Consider the following 18,678-nt stretch of genomic DNA (forward strand, 5'->3'; position numbering starts at 1 on the left):
ATGTGTGTACCCCATCTTACCCAGAAAGAAATACTTTGAGCTTAATATAAAGGGCTACTAACCAAGTGGAAAAGGAATAGATTAGATGTTCGTCACACCACCATTGCAGACTTTTGAGGATACGTTGTAAGTGAGATTTAGGCAAGAGGTCTCTTTCAGTTCTCCTGTCAAGTGATCCTGGTTGGTCTCTCCTCTAAGTCAATGCTGTCTTTCTGTCTGTATCTGTATTCCAGGTGAAAGCACCATCCTTAAGTTTAAGTCCAACAGCACCAGCAGCACAAGGATCAAACTGACATGGGAGCGGTACCGACCCCCTGACTACAGAGACCTCATCAGCTTCATCGTCTACTACAAGGAGGCGTAGGTTCCCTTAGCCTTGTGCCCCTCCTTTTTGTTCAGTTCCTCTAGCTTACCTCCACCACCTTGGGTTTTGGGTTAGCTCTGTTTAGCCTCTGACCCTTTTGTGGCTGCTCTGTCTACCTCCCTATCAGGCCTTTCCAGAACATCACTGAGTTTGATGGACAGGATGGCTGTGGCTCCAACAGCTGGAATATGGTGGACGTGGAGCTGAGGCAGGACAAGGACACTGACCCTGGAGTGCTACTGTCCAACCTTAAGCCTTGGACCCAGTATGCTGTGTTTGTGAAGGCTATCACTCTCATGGTCGAGGACAAACACATGCCTGGTGCAAAAAGCAAGTTGGTCTACATCTGCACCACCCCAGCAGGTACACTCAACAAATACCTCTTAAGAAGAGTGACACCTTTAGTAGTATTGTCTGTGAATGTTCTCATTCATCCAGGTCATGGTTATCCAAAGGAGTTGAATCAAGTGCAACTGGACTTGGTATATATCCGTGAAGACGTTTCGCCTCTCATCCAAGAGGCTTCCTCAGTTCGTGCCTTTGACTAGACCAAGCTAGTCTGACTGGCTGGTGATGAGACTCAGAATTTATCCTCTTGGAGTCGTTCTCAGAGCTATAGATGTCTATGGCGCTTTGTGTCCCGATGTTTACCAACGCCCGCCACTAACAGAGCCATAGATATGAGTGGCTCTTTTGTGTACCAATGTTTGGCCATGCCCGTCGTTATCGGAGCTATTGATATGCGTGGCTTCCTGTGCTCCGATGTCCAGCCACGCCCGTCGCCATCGGAGCTATTGATTTGCATTTGTTTAGCAGCGACGGTCATTGGGGGTGTTAGTTTCGACTTCAATAATCAGTCGTTTGAGCCGTTAGTGACCGACTATTCTTGGAGGCTAGGCTTCTTGAGTCTCCTGGGCAGAGATGAAAGGACAGCATTGTAAGTGGGAGATAGGTGGTGTTGCAGACCTCTTCCTCTGTTGAGGGATAGTTATCCAGTTTCGCATAGATGGTTGGTGCTCAAACTTTCTTTAATTTAGCATTCTGGAAAAGGCCCATTGCTGTGCAATGGGCTCACCAGGAGCCAGTTTTACAGACAGAAACACGGCTGTGCAATGGGCTCACCAGTATCGCCCATTGTGGCCAACTTATATATGGAAGAGGTAGAACACAGGGCCCTGAACTCCTTCAGAGGAACTCCTCCGAGCCACTGGTTCAGATATGTGGACGACACATGGGTCAAAGTCCAAACACAAGAGATGCAAGCATTTACCAAACACATCAAGTCAGTGGATAAGAACATTAAGTTCACAAGGGAAGATGTAAAGAACAACAGTTTGCCCTTCTTGGACTGTGACGTCCACATTGGGGAAGACAGGAGCCCCCACATTGGGGTTTACAGGAAACCTACACACACGAACCAATATCTACTTTTCGATTCACACCACCCTCTGGAACACAAACTGGGCATCATCAGAACTTTGCAACACAGAGCTGATAATGTGCCCAGCAGCACTCAGGCCCAACGGGAAGAACACAAACACCTGAGGGGAGCTTTAAAAACCTGCGGCTACCCCAGTTGGACCTTTGTGAAAACTTCAACACGTTCCAGAAAGACCAACCAGGTGAGCAACGAGCAGAAAAGGAACAGAAGGAATAGCACAGTCATCCCGTATGTTTCGGGGGTCTCCGAGAAACTCAGGAGAATTTTCGACAAACACCGCATCCCGGTATACTTCAAACCCAGCAACACACTCCGACAAAGACTGGTTCCAGCCCAAAGACCGTGTACCACACACCCAAAAAAGCAATCTGGTGTATGCTGTACAATACAATGAGGATTGCACTGACCTATACATAGGAGAAACCAAACAACCACTACACAAACGGATGGCCCAGCACAGAAGGCCAAACTCCTCAGGACAAGACTCAGCAGTCTATCTACACCTAAAAGAGAAGACACACTCCTTCGAGGACAGCAACGTACACGTTTTGGACAGAAAAGATAGATGGTTTGAAAGAGGGGTGAAGGAAGCCATCTATGCGAAACTGGAAAAACCATCCCTCAACAGAGGAGGAGGTCTGTGACACCACCTATCTCCCACTTACAATGCCGTCCTTTCATCTCTACCCAGGAGACTCAAGAAGCCTAGCCTCCAAGAACAACAGTCGGTCACTAACGGCTCCAACGACTCTCATGACCACTGAATAATGAAGTCGAAACTAATGACCCCAACAACCGTCGCTGCGAAACAAATGCAAACTAAATAGCTCCAATGGTGACGGGCGCGGCTGGACATCGGAGCACAGGACAGCCACGCATATCAATAGCTCCGATAACGACGGGCACGGCCAAACATCGGTACACAAAAGAGCCAGTCATATCTATTGCTCTGTTAGCGATGGGTGTTGGTAAACATCAGGACACACAGAGCCATGGACATCTAAATCTCTGACAACGACTCCAAGAGGATAAATTCTGAGTCTCATCACCAGCCAGTCAGACTAGCTTCATCTAGTCAGAAAGGCACGAACTGAGGAAGCCTCTTGGATGAGAGGCGAAACGTCTTCACGGATATATACCAAGTCCAGTTGCACTTGATTCAACTCCTTTGGACATTAGTAGTATTCCTCTGGTGTTTTCTGATAGTCAAGAGACTAAGGAAGAAGAGAGTTTCATTTACTTGGCTCTTATCCAGAGAGACTTAAGATGAGAAGCTATTGTTGAGTTAGTGTTCAGTGTCCATCTCAAGGACACTGAGGCGTGGTACATTGCTGTTGCTAAAATCAAACTGGTGACCCTATTCATTGGGATCTTGTGAAAAGGTTAAGACTACCCTGCCTTCCAAAAAGACATATTTCTGCTCATTCTCATTGGTTGGAAGATTTATGAAAGCCCTCAGTTACTCTACAAGCTTTTTTTGGGGGGGGGGTGGACTAATCTGTAAAGATCAAGCTGTAACCCTTGACTTTGTCTGCTTGTTATAAATGCTCATTAAAAAAAAAAGATTTGTCTTATAACAGTTCGAACACACTCAAATGCCTAGGGTTAGACCAGAAGCTCATTCATTTCAAATGAATTTGTTAACGCTGTAGCATTACATCGGGGTTGCATTGCAAATGTGTTGCAATTCAAATCTTGCACACATTGAATTTATCTTACTGATATGTTATAGATGCACGCTTGATCTAGTAATTTTGCATATGGTAACACCGTCTTAAAGCCACAAGGAGTCAACATTGATTGATCCCAATAACCCCAAACCCCAAAAATGATTTTAGTTCTTTTAGACTTAAGTGCCGCCTTTGACATAGTCGATCACAACATCCTCTTACATCACTTAGAAACTTGGGTTGGCATCAAAGGCTCAGCTCTTATCTTATTACGCTCTTACCTCACCAGCAGAACTTTTTCTGTTGTTCTGGGTAACTCTACTCCCTCAGTGGCTGCGTTGAGTTGTGGTGTCCCTCAAGGCTCAGTTCTTTGCCCCCTTCTCTTTTCTTTAAACATGCTACCCCTTGGCCAGGTCATTCAAAATCACAATGTGCTCTACCATTTTAATGCTGACAACACTCAGTTATACATGCCACTAAAACCCACAGATCCTAGTGCCCTAGCAAATCTCACAACATGCTTCTCTGACATTAAATTCTGGATGTCCTAAATTTTTCTCAAGTTTAATGATGATAAGTCTGAGCTCATTCTGTTCGGTCCCGAAAATTCCATCAGCCCTTTTGTTACTAATCTTGGTGGTCTGTCAGGTAGTCTTAAGCAGGCTGCTAAGAATCTTGGGGTAATATTTGATGCCAAACTTGGTTTTGATAATCAAACATGTTGTTCAGTCATGCTTTCTCCAGCTCAAGCTAATCTCCAAAATTAGGTCATTTTTGTCAATTGCAAATCAGCAAAAAGTTGTTCATGGTTTTATCTATTCTCAGCTTGACTATTGTGATTCACTTTTTCTGGTATCAGCAAGGGCTCTCTCCACCGTCTGCAGTTGGTACAAAATGCTGCTATACAGCTCATTACAGGGACAAGGGCATGACCATATCCCTCCTGGGCTTGCCTCCCTACACTGGCTCCCTCTTCTATTGTGAATTGATTTTAAAGTTTTATTGCTCACTTTTAACTGGTTATTCCCAGGTCTCGGTTTGTTAGAAAGGGTGATCGGGCTTTTGCTGTTAGAGCCCCCACACTATGGAACTCTCTTCCTACCGAACTAAGACAAACCAGGTCTCTAGCTTCTTATAAATCTCGTCTTAGAACTTTTCTTTTTGTGAAAGCTTTTACAAATGTTTGATATTTGTTTTTATTTATTTATACAGTTTTTATTTTTACTCTTACTTATTTGGTCTTACTTTTATGTTTGCCTTGTCTGGTTTTTATTTCTTTGTAAAGCACTTTGTAACATTGTTTTAGTAAAGTGCTAAACAAATAAAATTATTGTGTAAATGTTCACATAAATCTTATCCCCCCCCCCCCCATAATTCTTCTATTGGAGGGAAACTAGTTAGAAATTGCCAAAACACGTTTCTTTAATCTCTGTAAATATTCTTTAATCTCTATAAATATTTAAAGAAGTGTTGTACAACTTCAGATAGCCCAAGACCACAGTTAAATCATGGTCGTCCATCTTCAGATTCTGCATCATACTTGCGTAAAGATGACTGAAACAAATGCCTATGCATTAAGTGTGCTTGCACCATAAGACATGTCAGTTGGGCTCTTTAAACAAATCAAATCCAGTCTCTCACTCTCTCTCTCTCTCTCTGCCTCTGGTAGCGCCCTCGATGCCACTGGATGTACGAGCTTACTCCAACTCCTCCACCCAGCTGGTGGTTCGCTGGTCTCCCCCTGTCTCCCCCAATGGAAACCATACCTACTACCTGCTTCGCTGGCAGCAGCAGGCTGAAGACAGGGAGCTGTATCAGCACAACTACTGCTCAAAAGGTGGAACAAGCACACACTCTCTTTCATATAGATCCGGCACATCTTTTGCATCAGTGTATCTGATTTTTTTTTTACTGTGTAGATGGTTCAGCTCTTCTCTCTCTCTCGCTCTCTCTCTCTTCTGTCCAGAGCTGAAAATTCCTATTAGGATAGCTGCCACGGGTGTGGGAGACCAAGAAGAGGACACAGAACCCACCAAGCCGGACCCCGATGGGGCCGACAAGGGCCCTTGCTGTCCCTGCCCCAAGTCTGTTGAGGACTTGGAGGCTGAGGCAGCTGACGCCTCCTACCGCAAAGTCTTCGAAAACTTCCTGCACAACTCTATTTTCACACCTCGGTAAAGAAGGGCTTTAATACTCCTCGTTTAGAAAGGGCTTAGCACATCTCCGTCAGCTAAAACATAGAGAGACAGCTTTATCATGTTGTCTATCTCTGTCACAATCTCTCTTTCTTTATTTTCCTGTCCTCCTCTTCCTCACTTTAGAAGAAGACATTTTTGGACACGTGTGCAATGATGCAAATAATTAGCCCTAAGCCAGGCCTAGCTTAGAGTAGGTTTTAAACTAGCCTTAAACAGATCGAAAGGCAACAGAGAGGGATCAGTTTACCCTGTGGCTTTTTCTTATCCATCAAGACCTAGTTTGGCTCAACGTCAGGGTGTTTTTAATTGCACACAATACTTTGGGTGTTATACATGACCAGGTTTGAGAGATAATTCATTCAAATTGTTTCATGGTCCCTTGTAACCTGATTTCCCTCAATAGCACACTATTAATTTGGATTATTTAAAAGGTGGGTGGGTGTGCTTTATTCTATTGTTCACATTGCTGTTTTTGTTGCCTGTTTTGCCCAAATTGGGCTTGGTGTTTTTTGAACGCAGAAGATGATTTTTGTCCTAACAAAGAACTTGTCTTGCTTTTGGGACTTTAAATGCATCGGACAGAACATTTCACAAAACAAGGGATTTTCCACATCCAAACTGATGGGCAGTTTTAGCAGAAATCTAGCTGTGCCAAGCCTATCACAGTATAAGACATCACTTGATTAAGATAACCAACTAACAATGTATCTGGCCAATTCCTCCACTCTTCTGAGCCGTTGCGGCCTCTGCTCCACCTCCTCTGCCGATCCAGGAAGGGTTGCAGACTACCACATGCTTCCCCCGATACACGTGGACTCACCAGCCCCTTTTTTTCACCTGACAGTGAGGGGTTTCACCAGGGGGACATAGTGCGTGGGAGGGTCCCGCTATTCCCCCCCAGTTCCCCTTTTCCCCTGAACAGGCGCCCCAACCGACCAGAGGAGGCGCTAGTGAAGCGACCAGGACACATACCCACATCCGGCTTCTCAGCCGCAGACACGGCCAATTGTGTCTGTAGGGACGCCTGACCAAGCCGGAGGTAACATGGGGATTCGAACCGCCGATCCCCGTGTTGGTAGGCAACGGAATAGACTGCTACGCCACCCGGACGCCCCCAAAGCATTTTCATTATTGTCTTGAGATCGGAGCCAGAGGGTTCATATTTAACTACTTTGCACACTTGTCTAATGTATATAGTATGTTATCCTATGTTTATATTTTATATTAATACATGTATAGTGTATTTTCTTTATATTGTGTCTACTACTACTACTACTACTACTACTACTACTACTTTCGGCTGCTCCCGTTAGGGGTCGCCACAGCGGATCATCCGTTTCCATTTCTTCCTGTCTTCTGCGTCTTCCTCTATTTTCTTTATATTGTGTATTGTACACATTTTATATATATTCTTCTTTTGGCTTTTATTATATATATATTTTATATTTTTGTATATACTGTATTGAGCTATTTTATTTTATTTGTTGTTTATTTTTCTATTGATATATACTTCTTTCTTCTAGTGTTGATATGAATATTTACTGTGTATTTACTGTTCCTGGGCAATGCCTAGATAACTTGCTGCTGTAAAACAAGAATTTCCCAATATGGGATCAATAAAGTATATCTATATGTCTATCTATCTATATATATATCTCTCTATCTATGCCTGTCTAATCCCTATCTCCATTTTTCATGTCTCTGTCCATCTCTGTTCTACCTTTCCTTCTGTCTCCATTCCATCCTTTCCTCCAGTCCTCCAGATCGTCGTCGTAGAGACCTATTTGGCGTCGCCAACGCAACCGTCTCCCGCACCAGCCGGCCATACACCAACACGAGTGCCCCTCCCCTGCAGGCTGCTGGCAACAGTAACAGGAGCACCTCGGACTCAGAGCTGTCAGAACAGGAGTTCGAGTTCCTGGAACAGGCTGTGACAGAGAGGGAACTGCAGATCTCCGGTCTGCAACCTTTCACCGTCTACCGCATCGACGTGCATGCCTGCAATGAGCAGGTCAGGCGCTGCAGCGCCGCAGAGTTTGTCTTCTCGAGGACCAAACCTGCAGGTACAGAACGTCTTTGCAAAAAGAAAAATGCTAATTTATAACAGTCAAGTCAAATCCGCCACATGAAACGCATGATAGTCCCGGGTGACCTCAAGCTTCTCTCCTGTTCTTGCAATATTCATCCATCCATCCATTATCTGAACCGCTTATCCATGTCAACCATCATCACAGAGGAAATATATTGAGGAAATATATACAGCTTTAGATTTGGTGTGGTTGCTATGGCTCTAACCCCTGACCTCTTGACTGTAGATTACTTATGTTGGCGAGTTAGACGCCAAAGCTTATTCTGTGGCTGTACTCTTTGTAAGTCTCTAAGGAAATGAACACCTCGGCGTTTGCAGGAATTTAACCCATCCACCCTTGGGTTATGGGGGAGTAGGCAGACCTGTGGTTGCTATAGTAACACAGTGAGAATAATTCAGTGTCTTGTCTCCCTGTGCTGCCAGAGAAGGCAGATGACATCCCTGGACCAGTGAGCTGGGAGGGGCAAGAGGACTGGGTGGTCCTGCGCTGGCCAGAGCCGCCCCGCCCCAATGGACTAATCCTCATGTATGAGCTCAAATTTAGACTGACCGCTGAGGTAAGAAACACTGTCCAACTTGCAGCTCCCCTGCTTCTTTCTAGTTGGTTCAGTCCAACAGAGATAGGCTGTTGAGGTAGTATTTACACAGGTCTGTGAACAGAATGTGATCGTTTCAGTCCCCCCCCCCCCTCTTTTTCTCCCCAGTTATATCCGGCCAATTAACCCCACTCTTCCGAGCCATCCCGGTCGCTTCTCCACCCCCCCTCTGCCAATCTGGGGAGGGCTGCAGACTACCACATGCCTCCTCCGATACATGTGGAGTCGCCCGCCGCTTCTTTTCACCTGACAGTGAGGAGTTTCAACAGGGGGACGTAGCGCGTGGGAGGATCACGCTATTCCCCCCAGTTCCCCCTCCCCCCAAAACAGGCGCCCTCACCAACCAGAGGAGGCGCTAGTGCAGTGACCAGGACACATACCCACATCCGGCTTCCCACCCACAGACACGGCCAGTTGTGTGTATGTAGGGATGCCCGACCAAGCCAGGGGTAACGCGGGGATTCGAACCGCCGATCCCTGTGTTGGTAGGCAACGGAATAGACTGCTACGATACGCACATGCCTATCATTTCAGTTCTTAAAAGTTTTTTTTTCAAATCCGGAAGACGGTGTTAACAGGTTAAAACGCTAGGTCCATATTTTCTAGTGAGAGTCGCCTACCTGAGCTGAAACTGTACGTGTGTGCCTGCCTGTGTGTGTGTGTGTGTGTGTGTCTGTGTGTTCATATTGCAGACAGAGAAGCATGAGTGTGTGTCGCGGCAGATGTACCAGGAGCTGCGTGGAGCGCGGTTGTCCAATCTCAGCCCTGGGAATTACTCTGTCTGCATTAGAGCCACGTCACTCGCCGGGAACGGATCCTGGACCCAGCCTGTGGCCTTCTATGTACCTGAACGTAAGGCGCACACACACACACACACACACACACACACACACACACACACACACACACACACACACACACACACACACACACACACACACACACACACATTCAGATTATTTACTTTGAATTTCAGCAGCAAACATCCATCAGGCATGCAATGAACAAAACCAGTCTGTAGATGATGTTCGGCCCTTTTCTATAGATGAGAGACTGGGAAGGTCAAAGTTCATGCATATTCATTTTGAAAAGGTTGCAGCAGAATGTGAGAAATGGCTATAGTAGATATTCTGATTAGTCTAATTTGATGCTCTGGGCATACAAACCGGCATGTAAACCATTTATATGGAGTTCTCATACATGCATCTTTTTTCCAGAATTTTAAAGTGTGTCTTTTGTAATCGCACCTTTACATTGTCCTTCATGTTTACTAACGCAAATATATATAGATAAATCTTTGCATACAAGCCAAATATCACATTCAATAAATTAACCAGAGTATTGGTTGCACTTGGTAGTGTTACCCTGTGTTCCTAGGCATGAAAATAATCCCCCCCCTGCTGTTTCCCAGAGGGTTGATAGATGAAAGAAGATTAAAAAAAAGCGCTATATAAGATTGACTCATTATTACTCAGTATTATTATTATGGAAGAAGATAATGTGGGGCGTCCAGGTAGCGTGGCAGTCTATTCCGTTGCCTACCAATGCGGGGATCACCGGTTCGAATCCCCGTGTTACCTCCGGCTTGGTTGGACGTCCCTACAGACACAATTGGCCGTGTCTGCAGGTGGGAAGCCGGATGTGGGTATATGTCCCGGTCGCTGCACTAGCGCCTCCTCTGGTCGGTTGGGACGCCTGATCAGGGGGGAGGGGGAACTGGGGGGGAATAGCATGATCCTCCCACGTGCTACGCCCCCTGATGAAACTCCTCACTGTCAGGTGAAAAGAAGCGGCTGGCGACTCCACATGTATGGGAGGAGGCATGTGGTAGTCTCCAGCCCTCCCTGGATCAGCAGAGGGGGTGGAGCAGCGACTGGGACGGCTCGGAAGACTGGGGTAATTGGCCGGATACAATGGGCTGGATACAATTGGGGAGAAAAAGGAGGGAAATTTAAAGAAAAAAAGAAGGTGCTGTGTACTCGGGGTCCTGAGTTTTGAAGCCAGCTTGCCAAACGGTGAAGCAGAAGTCACTTGTAAACTGACCAGTGAGTGTGTCTGCACCAACAGGATATGAGAGCTTCCTCTACATCATGATTTTTGTCCCTGTCGCCATTGTACTCTTCATTTGCTCCCTGGTCACACTGCTGGTCGTCTTCAACAGGAAACGGTATGTAACTGTGTGTGTGTGTGTGTGTGTGTGTGTGTGTGTGTGTGTGTGTGTGTGTGTGTGTGTGTGTGTATATATATATATATATATATATATATATACACTACCGTTCAAAAGTTTGGGATCACCCAAACAATTTTGTGTTTTCCATGAAAAGTCACACTTATTCACCACCATATGTTGTGAAATGAATAGAAAATAGAGTCAAGACATTGACAAGGTTAGAAATAATGATTTGTATTTGAAATAAGATTTTTTTTACATCAAACTTTGCTTTCGTCAAAGAATCCTCCATTTGCAGCAATTACAGCATTGCAGACCTTTGGCATTCTAGCTGTTAATTTGTTGAGGTAATCTGGAGAAATTGCACCCCACGCTTCCAGAAGCAGCTCCCACAAGTTGGATTGGTTGGATGGGCACTTCTTTGAGCAGATTGAGTTTCTGGAGCATCAGAGGACAGCACAAACAGGCTCTAACCAGAGTAGAAAAAGAAGTGGGAGGCCGCGTTGCACAACTGAGCAAGAAGATAAGTACATTAGAGTCTCTAGTTTGAGAAACAGACGCCTCACAGGTCCCCAACTGGCATCTTCATTAAATAGTACCTGTTAGAGCCTGTTTGTGCTGTCCTCTGAAGGGAGTAGTACACACCGGTGTAGGAAATCTTCAATTTCTTAGCAATTTCTCGCATGGAATAGCCTTCATTTCTAAGAACAAGAATAGACTGTCGAGTTTCAGATGAAAGTTCTCTTTTTCTGGCCACTTTGAGCGTTTAATTGACCCCACAAATGTGATGCTCCAGAAACTCAATCTGCTCAAAGAAGTGCCCATCCAACCAATCCAACTTGTGGGAGCTGCTTCTGGAAGCGTGGGGTGCAATTTCTCCAGATTACCTCAACAAATTAACAGCTAGAATGCCAAAGGTCTGCAATGCTGTAATTGCTGCAAATGGAGGATTCTTTGACGAAAGCAAAGTTTGATGTAAAAAAAATCTTATTTCAAATACAAATCATTATTTCTAACCTTGTCAATGTCTTGACTCTATTTTCTATTCATTTCACAACATATGGTGGTGAATAAGTGTGACTTTTCATGGAAAACACGAAATTGTTTGGGTGATCCCAAACTTTTGAACGGTAGTGTATATATATATAGATTTATATATAATGAGCCTTGTGCATATGTGTTACTCAGGAACAGTGACCGGCTGGGGAATGGCGTCCTCTATGCATCAGTCAATCCGGAGTATTTCAGCGCAGCAGAGAGTGAGTGAATTCTTCATAGAATGGCTGTGTATATATATGTTTGTGTGTGTGTGTTGTGTGTGTGTGTGTGTGTGTGGTGTGTGTGTGTGTGTTGTGTGTGTGTGTGTGTTAGGGGTGGGATGATTCACAAATCTCAGAAGCGGCTGGCAACTCCACATGTATTGGAGGAGGCATGTGGTAGTCTGCCGCTCTCCCCGGATCGGCAGAGGGGGCGGAGCAGTGACCGGGACAGCTCGGAAGAGTGGGGTAATTGGTCAAGAAACGGCGGTCATTTTGATCACCCATGGTCGTTTTTTAGGTAGGACGGAAATCCCGGTCATTCTATAGCTGGGATGGGCAACATGGTCCAGAAAGGTCCGGTGTGGGTGCAGGTCTTTGTTCCAACCAAGGACTTACACACCTGAGTCTACAAGTCAAGGTCCTTAGCAAAGACTATTGGTTGATTAATAGAATCTGGTGTGTAACTGCTTGGTTGGAACAAAGACCTGCACCCACATCAGACCTTTCTGGACCATGTTGCCTATCCCTGTTCTATAGTGTTAATAACACATTATCTCACGAAATGGGGAGAGTCTGGAACCATGAAGACCGTATCGAATGATTCGAATTCGATCCAGTATCGTCCCACCCCTAGTGTGTGTGTGTGTGTGTGTTGGTTACCAACATGCCTAGCTGCATGTGTTCACATTCAGTCATGCCCTGCAAATTGTCATTTGGCATCCTTCTCCTGTGCCGAATGTCTTCCTGAACTGAAGTGAAAGCCAAGCTCCTCTCTGTGTGTAGTGTACGTGCCAGACGAGTGGGAGGTGGCGAGGGACAGGATTACTCTCAGCAGGGAGCTCGGCCAGGGTTCCTTCGGCATGGTGTATGAGGGTATGGCCAAGGGCGTGGTCAAAGACGAGGCAGAGACCCGCGTCGCCGTCAAGACCGTCAACGAGTCGGCCAGCATGAGGGAGCGCATCGAGTTCCTCAACGAGGCCTCCGTCATGAAGGAGTTCAACTGTCACCACGTGGTATTCACACACGCTATCTATCCTTTCTGTGTAGTATGTTTAGAGTTACACAACCTTTTGTTTCACCACAAACTTCCTTTTCCCTTTGTTCTGTTGGAAGTACGTACTCACCCCCTGCCCAACGGCATCATGGACGTCATACGAGAAGCTGAAAATATTTGGAACTTGAAGAAAAAAGCTCTTTTCTTCAGCAAAGTTCTATATTATCTCCAGGCAACAGCAGATGGACTCCCCAAAAGCACATTTTCTGAGCCACCGGCTAATAAAGAGAGCTGTGTAGTGGATCCACGGGCCTCGTCTTGCTTCGAATCGAGATGAAATGCTAAAACAAGCCCAAATCAGATTCAAGTCGTTCCGAGTAAGGTCGTCATGCTTCTCGGCAGAAGCATGAGCCAGCCGTTTCCTGTTCTCAGGTGACGCGTCACTCACGTTTTGCTGTGATTTGTGCAGGTACGTCTCCTAGGCGTGGTCTCTCAAGGACAGCCCACCCTGGTCATCATGGAGCTCATGACCCGCGGAGACCTGAAGAGCTACCTGCGCTCACTCCGACCCAAAGAGGTACTTGCCTGACTTTACCGCCTACCTGTTGGCTCATCATCTGGCTGCATATGACACTTTGTTCAGGCAGGGGCGCTGTAGAGATTAATGGGACAGAGGTGCCTTTCATGTTTCAGCCCTGTTGTGGGTTTGATTCCAGCTGTTGTTTACTAGACTGAATACTGGACAATAGAGTTCATCAACATTCAGCTCTTTTAGTGATTGTTAGTTTCCTCGGTGGTGGCGCAGTGGTTAGCGTGGTCGCCTCACAGCAAGAAGGTCCTGGGTTCGAGCCCCGGTGTAGTCCAACCTTGGCGGTCGTCCCGGGTCATCCACTGTCCATGTAGGTTAGGTGAATCGGCCGTACTAAATTGTCCCTAGGTGTGAACGTGTGTGTGGGCCCTGTGATGGCCTGGCGGCCTGTCCAGGGTGTCTCCCCGCCTGCCGCCCAGTGACTGCTGGGATAGGCTCCAGCATCCCCGCGACCCTGAGAGCAGGATAAGCGGTTTGGATAATGGATGGATGGTTTCCTTGGGCTATGTACAGAACGGTTCCTATCATCAAATAATCCTTCCTTACTTGCTTGTTATACATTTCAGTATTTTGATAGTCTAATATGTAGATAATGTTTATCAAGACTATCAGATATTCTGTGTACTTGTTGTGATGAAATATCCCGGGTTGTGTAAATGGTGTGTCCCACCAAAAGGCATCGCTTGTTCGTGTTAACTTACTAGGTTGTCAGTCAGCTTGAATTCCTGGCATTTTCCGACTGCATAACAGCTAGGATTGGTCAAGTAGCAGCATACTTGACTACATGATGAGAAGGCAAGGCATTTTAATTATTATTATTGGTTGTCAAGCACTGTACAGAGCTCGCTCTCTCATTTTCTCTCTCCCTCCCTCTCTCTCTGTCTCTCTCCGTCTCTCTCCCTCCTACCACACGTCTGTGTCTCAGCAACAGACGTCATCCGGCCTGTCTCTCCCTCCTTTGAAGAAGATGATCCAGATGGCGGGGGAGATAGCAGACGGGATGGCCTACCTTAACGCCAACAAGTTTGTCCACAGAGACCTGGCAGCCCGGAACTGTATGGTCGCCGAGGACTTCACCGTCAAGATAGGAGGTACAGGAAAGCAGACGTCGCTTTAACCCTCTCGCTCTTGTCGTCCTTTGTAGAGGAACGCCCTCTACTCTTCGCCCCCGTCCCTTCCTGCTGTCGGCACTCTGCGGTGACACATCCCCGTGGTTACTCTGGTTCCAGTGAAAAAAAACATGTTTCTAGCTCGAAGGCTTTTTGGTGGTTGAAGGGTCATCATTTTTGTTTAACGCACTGACATAGACACTATGGTAACTGCAGTGGTGTTTGAGCAATCTTGGAAAACAATTTGAGGAGTGCTAGCGCTATTACGTCAACGCCTTCCCCGCCGCCGAACAAATAAAACACAGTTAAACCTGGGATTTAGCTGTTGATATTTATATGATGGTGGAGTCTTCTATAATCTTGGTCTGCTATATTGGCTAGCTTGCCAGAAGAAGTTTGCTTCCTCTTCAGACTCGCTGGTGCCTGCCCCCGTCTTCCACACTTAGCTGTCATACTGAAGATGTGAAACACTTTATCCTCCGTCAGTTTTGCCAAGGAAGTCCTACCAACCAGTATCCATTAAAATGTGAAATTACCAAAGCTTTCATGATAATAATCTATTACAATTACATTACATTTACTAATTTAGCAGCCACTTTATCCAAAGTGGTGTACCAGAGATCCGGCGGATTAGTAGATATATTGGTTGCCAGCTAACTGGTCACATGCCAATAGAGGTGGTAGATGGAAGAATCAAGTTATAGAATAGATGGGCAATGCTAATTGGCTACCCCCCCCCTAAATTTCCCCCCTTTTTCTCCCCAATTTGTATCTGGCCAATTACCCCGATCTTTTTGAGCCGCCCCATTTGCTGCTCCACCCCCTCTCTGCCGATTCGGGGGCGCCCCGACCGACCAGAGGAGGCGCTAGTGCGGTGACCAGGACACATACCCACGTCTGACTTCCCACCCGCAGACACAGCCAATTGTGTCTGTAGGGACGGCCGACCAATCCGGAGGCAACACGGGGATTCGACCCGGCGATCCCCGTGTTGGTAGGCAACGGAATAAACCGTTACGCTACCCGGGCGCCCGCTAATTAGCTATTTATGTAATTATGCCAGAGATAGAAAGTATCGGCGTCCGGGTAGCGTAGCGGTCTAGTCTGTTGCCTACCAACACGGGGATCGCCGGTTCGAATCCCCGCATTACCTCTGGCTTGGTCAGGCGTCCTTACAGACACAATTGGCCGTGTCTGCGGGTGAGAAGCCGGATATGGGTATGTGTCCCGGGCGCTGCACTTAGCGCCTCCTCTGGTCAGTCGGGGCACCTGATCCATTGGGGGGGGGGGGACTGGGGGGAATAGTGTGATCATCCCACGTGCTACGTCCCCCTGGAGAAACTCCTCACTGTCAGGCGAAAAGAAGCGGCTGGCGACTCCATATGTATGGGGGGAGGCATGTGGTAGTCTGCAGCCGGGAGAAAAAGGGAGGAAAAAAAGAGAGATGGAAAGTATCAAAGCATATTTGTGTGCATGCACATCTTCAGGGTTGTAAGTGATGTGACTGAAGACCAAGTGAAGCTGATCTGGTGATGTTTTTATTGGAATCAGTGGCCGTAAAAGACTCGTAAAAGCATCAATTCTTTCTTGTGTGTGTGTCTGGTTAGACTTCGGTATGACCAGGGACATATATGAGACAGATTACTATCGCAAAGGAGGGAAAGGGCTCCTGCCAGTCCGCTGGATGTCCCCCGAGTCTTTGAAAGATGGAGTCTTCACTACCAATTCAGACGTCTGGTCAGTATGTGGTCACACAACATATACACGCTCACTAACACTGTTCACACACACACATACAGTACACGGCCATGCAGGTATACAGGCAGACAGCATGTGGTAACCTCAGGGCAGTCTACAAATGAGAGCAACAGGCTTTCTCTAGCTGACCCCTCTCTTTTTCTGGCTGTCTTCCTCTGTTCATTAGATTCCATTAGCAATTGCAGCTGAAGGGCACCACATCCCTTCACTCTCCTCCATCCCTTCGTTCCTCCCCCCCTTCCCTGGTGTCCTTAAGATGCCCTTCTCTTATAGTTCTCTACAGTTCCTTCGAAGCCAGGGGAGGGAATGAGAGGGCTGGGGTGGGGGTGGGGGGTGGAGGATCTAGAGAATGTGTGCATTGTTATCCGCCAGATGTTGGCTCACCATGTTCACTCACTCCCCATACCTCCTGTAGACTGAATTGAAGCCAAGGCATGAGCACACGAGAGTCCCTGCATCAATTATATCAAGTCTATCCCTGTGTTTCTGGTTTTGTGTGCGTGTGCTTGTGTGTGCGTCTTCTTCTGTCCAGGTCGTTTGGAGTGGTGCTGTGGGAGGTGGTGACCCTGGCGGAGCAGCCCTACCAGGGGATGTCGAACGAGCAGGTCCTTCGCTTTGTTATGGATGGAGGACTCCTAGAAAAACCACAACACTGTCCTGATATGCTGTAAGACACACATACACACACACACACACACACACACACATATGTACATATATATATATATTTACTCCAGATGGTTAGTAGCAAGGGACGGCTCGGAAGAGTGGCCGGGTACAATAGGGGCGAAAAGGGGTGGGGGGGGGAGATTAAAAAAAAAAACTTTTTCCAGCAGGCTAAAGAAAATCTTTGGGCTAATTAGCTGTGATGAAATATTGACTGCACACAGACTAGTTTGGAGGGAGGATTCCACAGGTGTCCATCTTTGTCCTCTCACCAGATAGTTCACCTGTCAGGCCGCCCTTTCCTTGTTTTGATATAAATCATACTTAATAATAATACATAATTTATATTTATTCAATTTGTTTGCTATGCAAAACGTTACACTGCAACTTCTCAGTGTGTCATAGTTTTGTTTATCTTTATCATTCCAATGCTTTCTGTGCAGAAGCCAGCATTACCCCCCCCCACCCCCCACCCCCCCCCCGTGGGGTTGGGTGAGAGGAGGGTGTGATGTCTCAGTGGGCGCTCCTGCCTCTACAGACATAATCTGTGATGTCACAGATAGTCATCTGAAGTGACTGAGCTCCCTCCCTTCGGACTGTAAGATATTAGAGACGCTGTGATCCGCTGGTGTACCAGTGTAGCGGAGGGGGGTAGTTTGTCAGCTCGCGGGGCTTAGTGTGAAGCCATGCACAGGTAGCATAGCGCCACCAGCTGGCCGGCTGCAGGAAGTGAAAGCGGCGTCAGCTCTACTTTGTAAACAAGTGCCGCAGGCAGAAAAACAGCCTGTGTACCATTTATAGAAACCGATAGCAAATGTGTGGTTAAGAGCAAACGTGGCCCGGCAGTTAGAAGGTTGAGTCTCCCTGTGGGTGAAGCAGCAGCCGCAGAGAGATGTGTTAGTGATATGCACATTATCGTGTGTGTCTGTGTGTGTGTGTTCAGGTTTGAGCTCATGCGGATGTGTTGGCAGTACAACCCTAAGATGCGTCCATCCTTTGTGGAGATCATCGGCAGCCTAGCGGAGGAGCTGGAACCCAGCTTCCGGGAGTTCAGCTTCTTCTACAGCGAGGACAACAAAACGCCCGGCGGCCAGGAGCTGGACATGGACAACATGGAGAACATTCCGCTGGACCCGCCCACCTCCGACCACACACTGCAGACCCCGGCCCCGCAGCAGGCACCGCCTTCCCCCAGCTCCAAACCTTCACCTGCCCAAACAGTAGGTGCCGGGCATCCCTCGGCCCCCTCTCCCGTGCCCCCTTCCTCCCCTGGTTCTGCCATGGACAAGCAGTCAGCGGGCCAGCAGGCAGCCAATGGACCGGCGGGGGCAGTGCCCGAGGTAGTGATGTGTTCGTCACTGGATGACCTGCCCCCGTATGCCCACATGAACGGAGGACGCAAGAATGAGCGTGCCATGCCCCTCCCCCAGTCCTCAGCCTGCTGATGACTTCGGACCCCTCCCCACGCTGCTCTCCGGAGCCCGGCCCCCTCGGCGGGTTTGTCTCCATTCCCTATTTAAATTTGAAAAGGAAAAGAAAAAAAAAACGTCTGCCAGGTATTTTTATCTATCCCTGAGCGGCAAAGACTTACGGGAAGGTGGTGACAACGAAGGTGTAGCATCTGTCTTTCAACCCACCGATCTCTGCTCTGCTGGTGGTACATGTTGTTTTGTTTCGTTTTTTTTTTTCATATTTTGGTTCAATATATTGACTCTGCCAGTTGGCTGTCGATGTGACAGCCGCTCCTCTGCTGCTGAGGACAACGGAGGACAGGA

At 47.2% G+C, this 18,678-nt stretch overlaps 1 protein-coding gene across 1 annotated transcript in view; it reads left to right on the forward strand.

The window, feature by feature from the left end:
• The window catches only part of LOC130111866 (insulin-like growth factor 1 receptor), an 88,020-nt gene extending 69,672 nt beyond the window's left edge, over positions 1-18,348 (forward strand). Inside the window, exons 6-20 of the mRNA XM_056279163.1 lie at positions 234-360; positions 492-727; positions 5,145-5,312; positions 5,442-5,649; positions 7,429-7,736; positions 8,186-8,319; positions 9,051-9,210; positions 10,426-10,525; positions 11,717-11,787; positions 12,571-12,800; positions 13,251-13,358; positions 14,338-14,461; positions 16,087-16,216; positions 16,770-16,904; positions 17,847-18,348. Of these exons, the coding sequence (XP_056135138.1) occupies positions 234-360; positions 492-727; positions 5,145-5,312; positions 5,442-5,649; positions 7,429-7,736; positions 8,186-8,319; positions 9,051-9,210; positions 10,426-10,525; positions 11,717-11,787; positions 12,571-12,800; positions 13,251-13,358; positions 14,338-14,461; positions 16,087-16,216; positions 16,770-16,904; positions 17,847-18,348 (2,741 nt within the window). The remainder of the gene's footprint in view (positions 1-233; positions 361-491; positions 728-5,144; positions 5,313-5,441; positions 5,650-7,428; positions 7,737-8,185; positions 8,320-9,050; positions 9,211-10,425; positions 10,526-11,716; positions 11,788-12,570; positions 12,801-13,250; positions 13,359-14,337; positions 14,462-16,086; positions 16,217-16,769; positions 16,905-17,846) is intronic.
• Positions 18,349-18,678: the final 330 nt, after the last annotated feature.

The sequence above is a fragment of the Lampris incognitus genome, chromosome 4, assembly GCF_029633865.1.
Source record: "Lampris incognitus isolate fLamInc1 chromosome 4, fLamInc1.hap2, whole genome shotgun sequence".
In the NCBI taxonomy this organism is placed as follows: domain Eukaryota; kingdom Metazoa; phylum Chordata; class Actinopteri; order Lampriformes; family Lampridae; genus Lampris; species Lampris incognitus.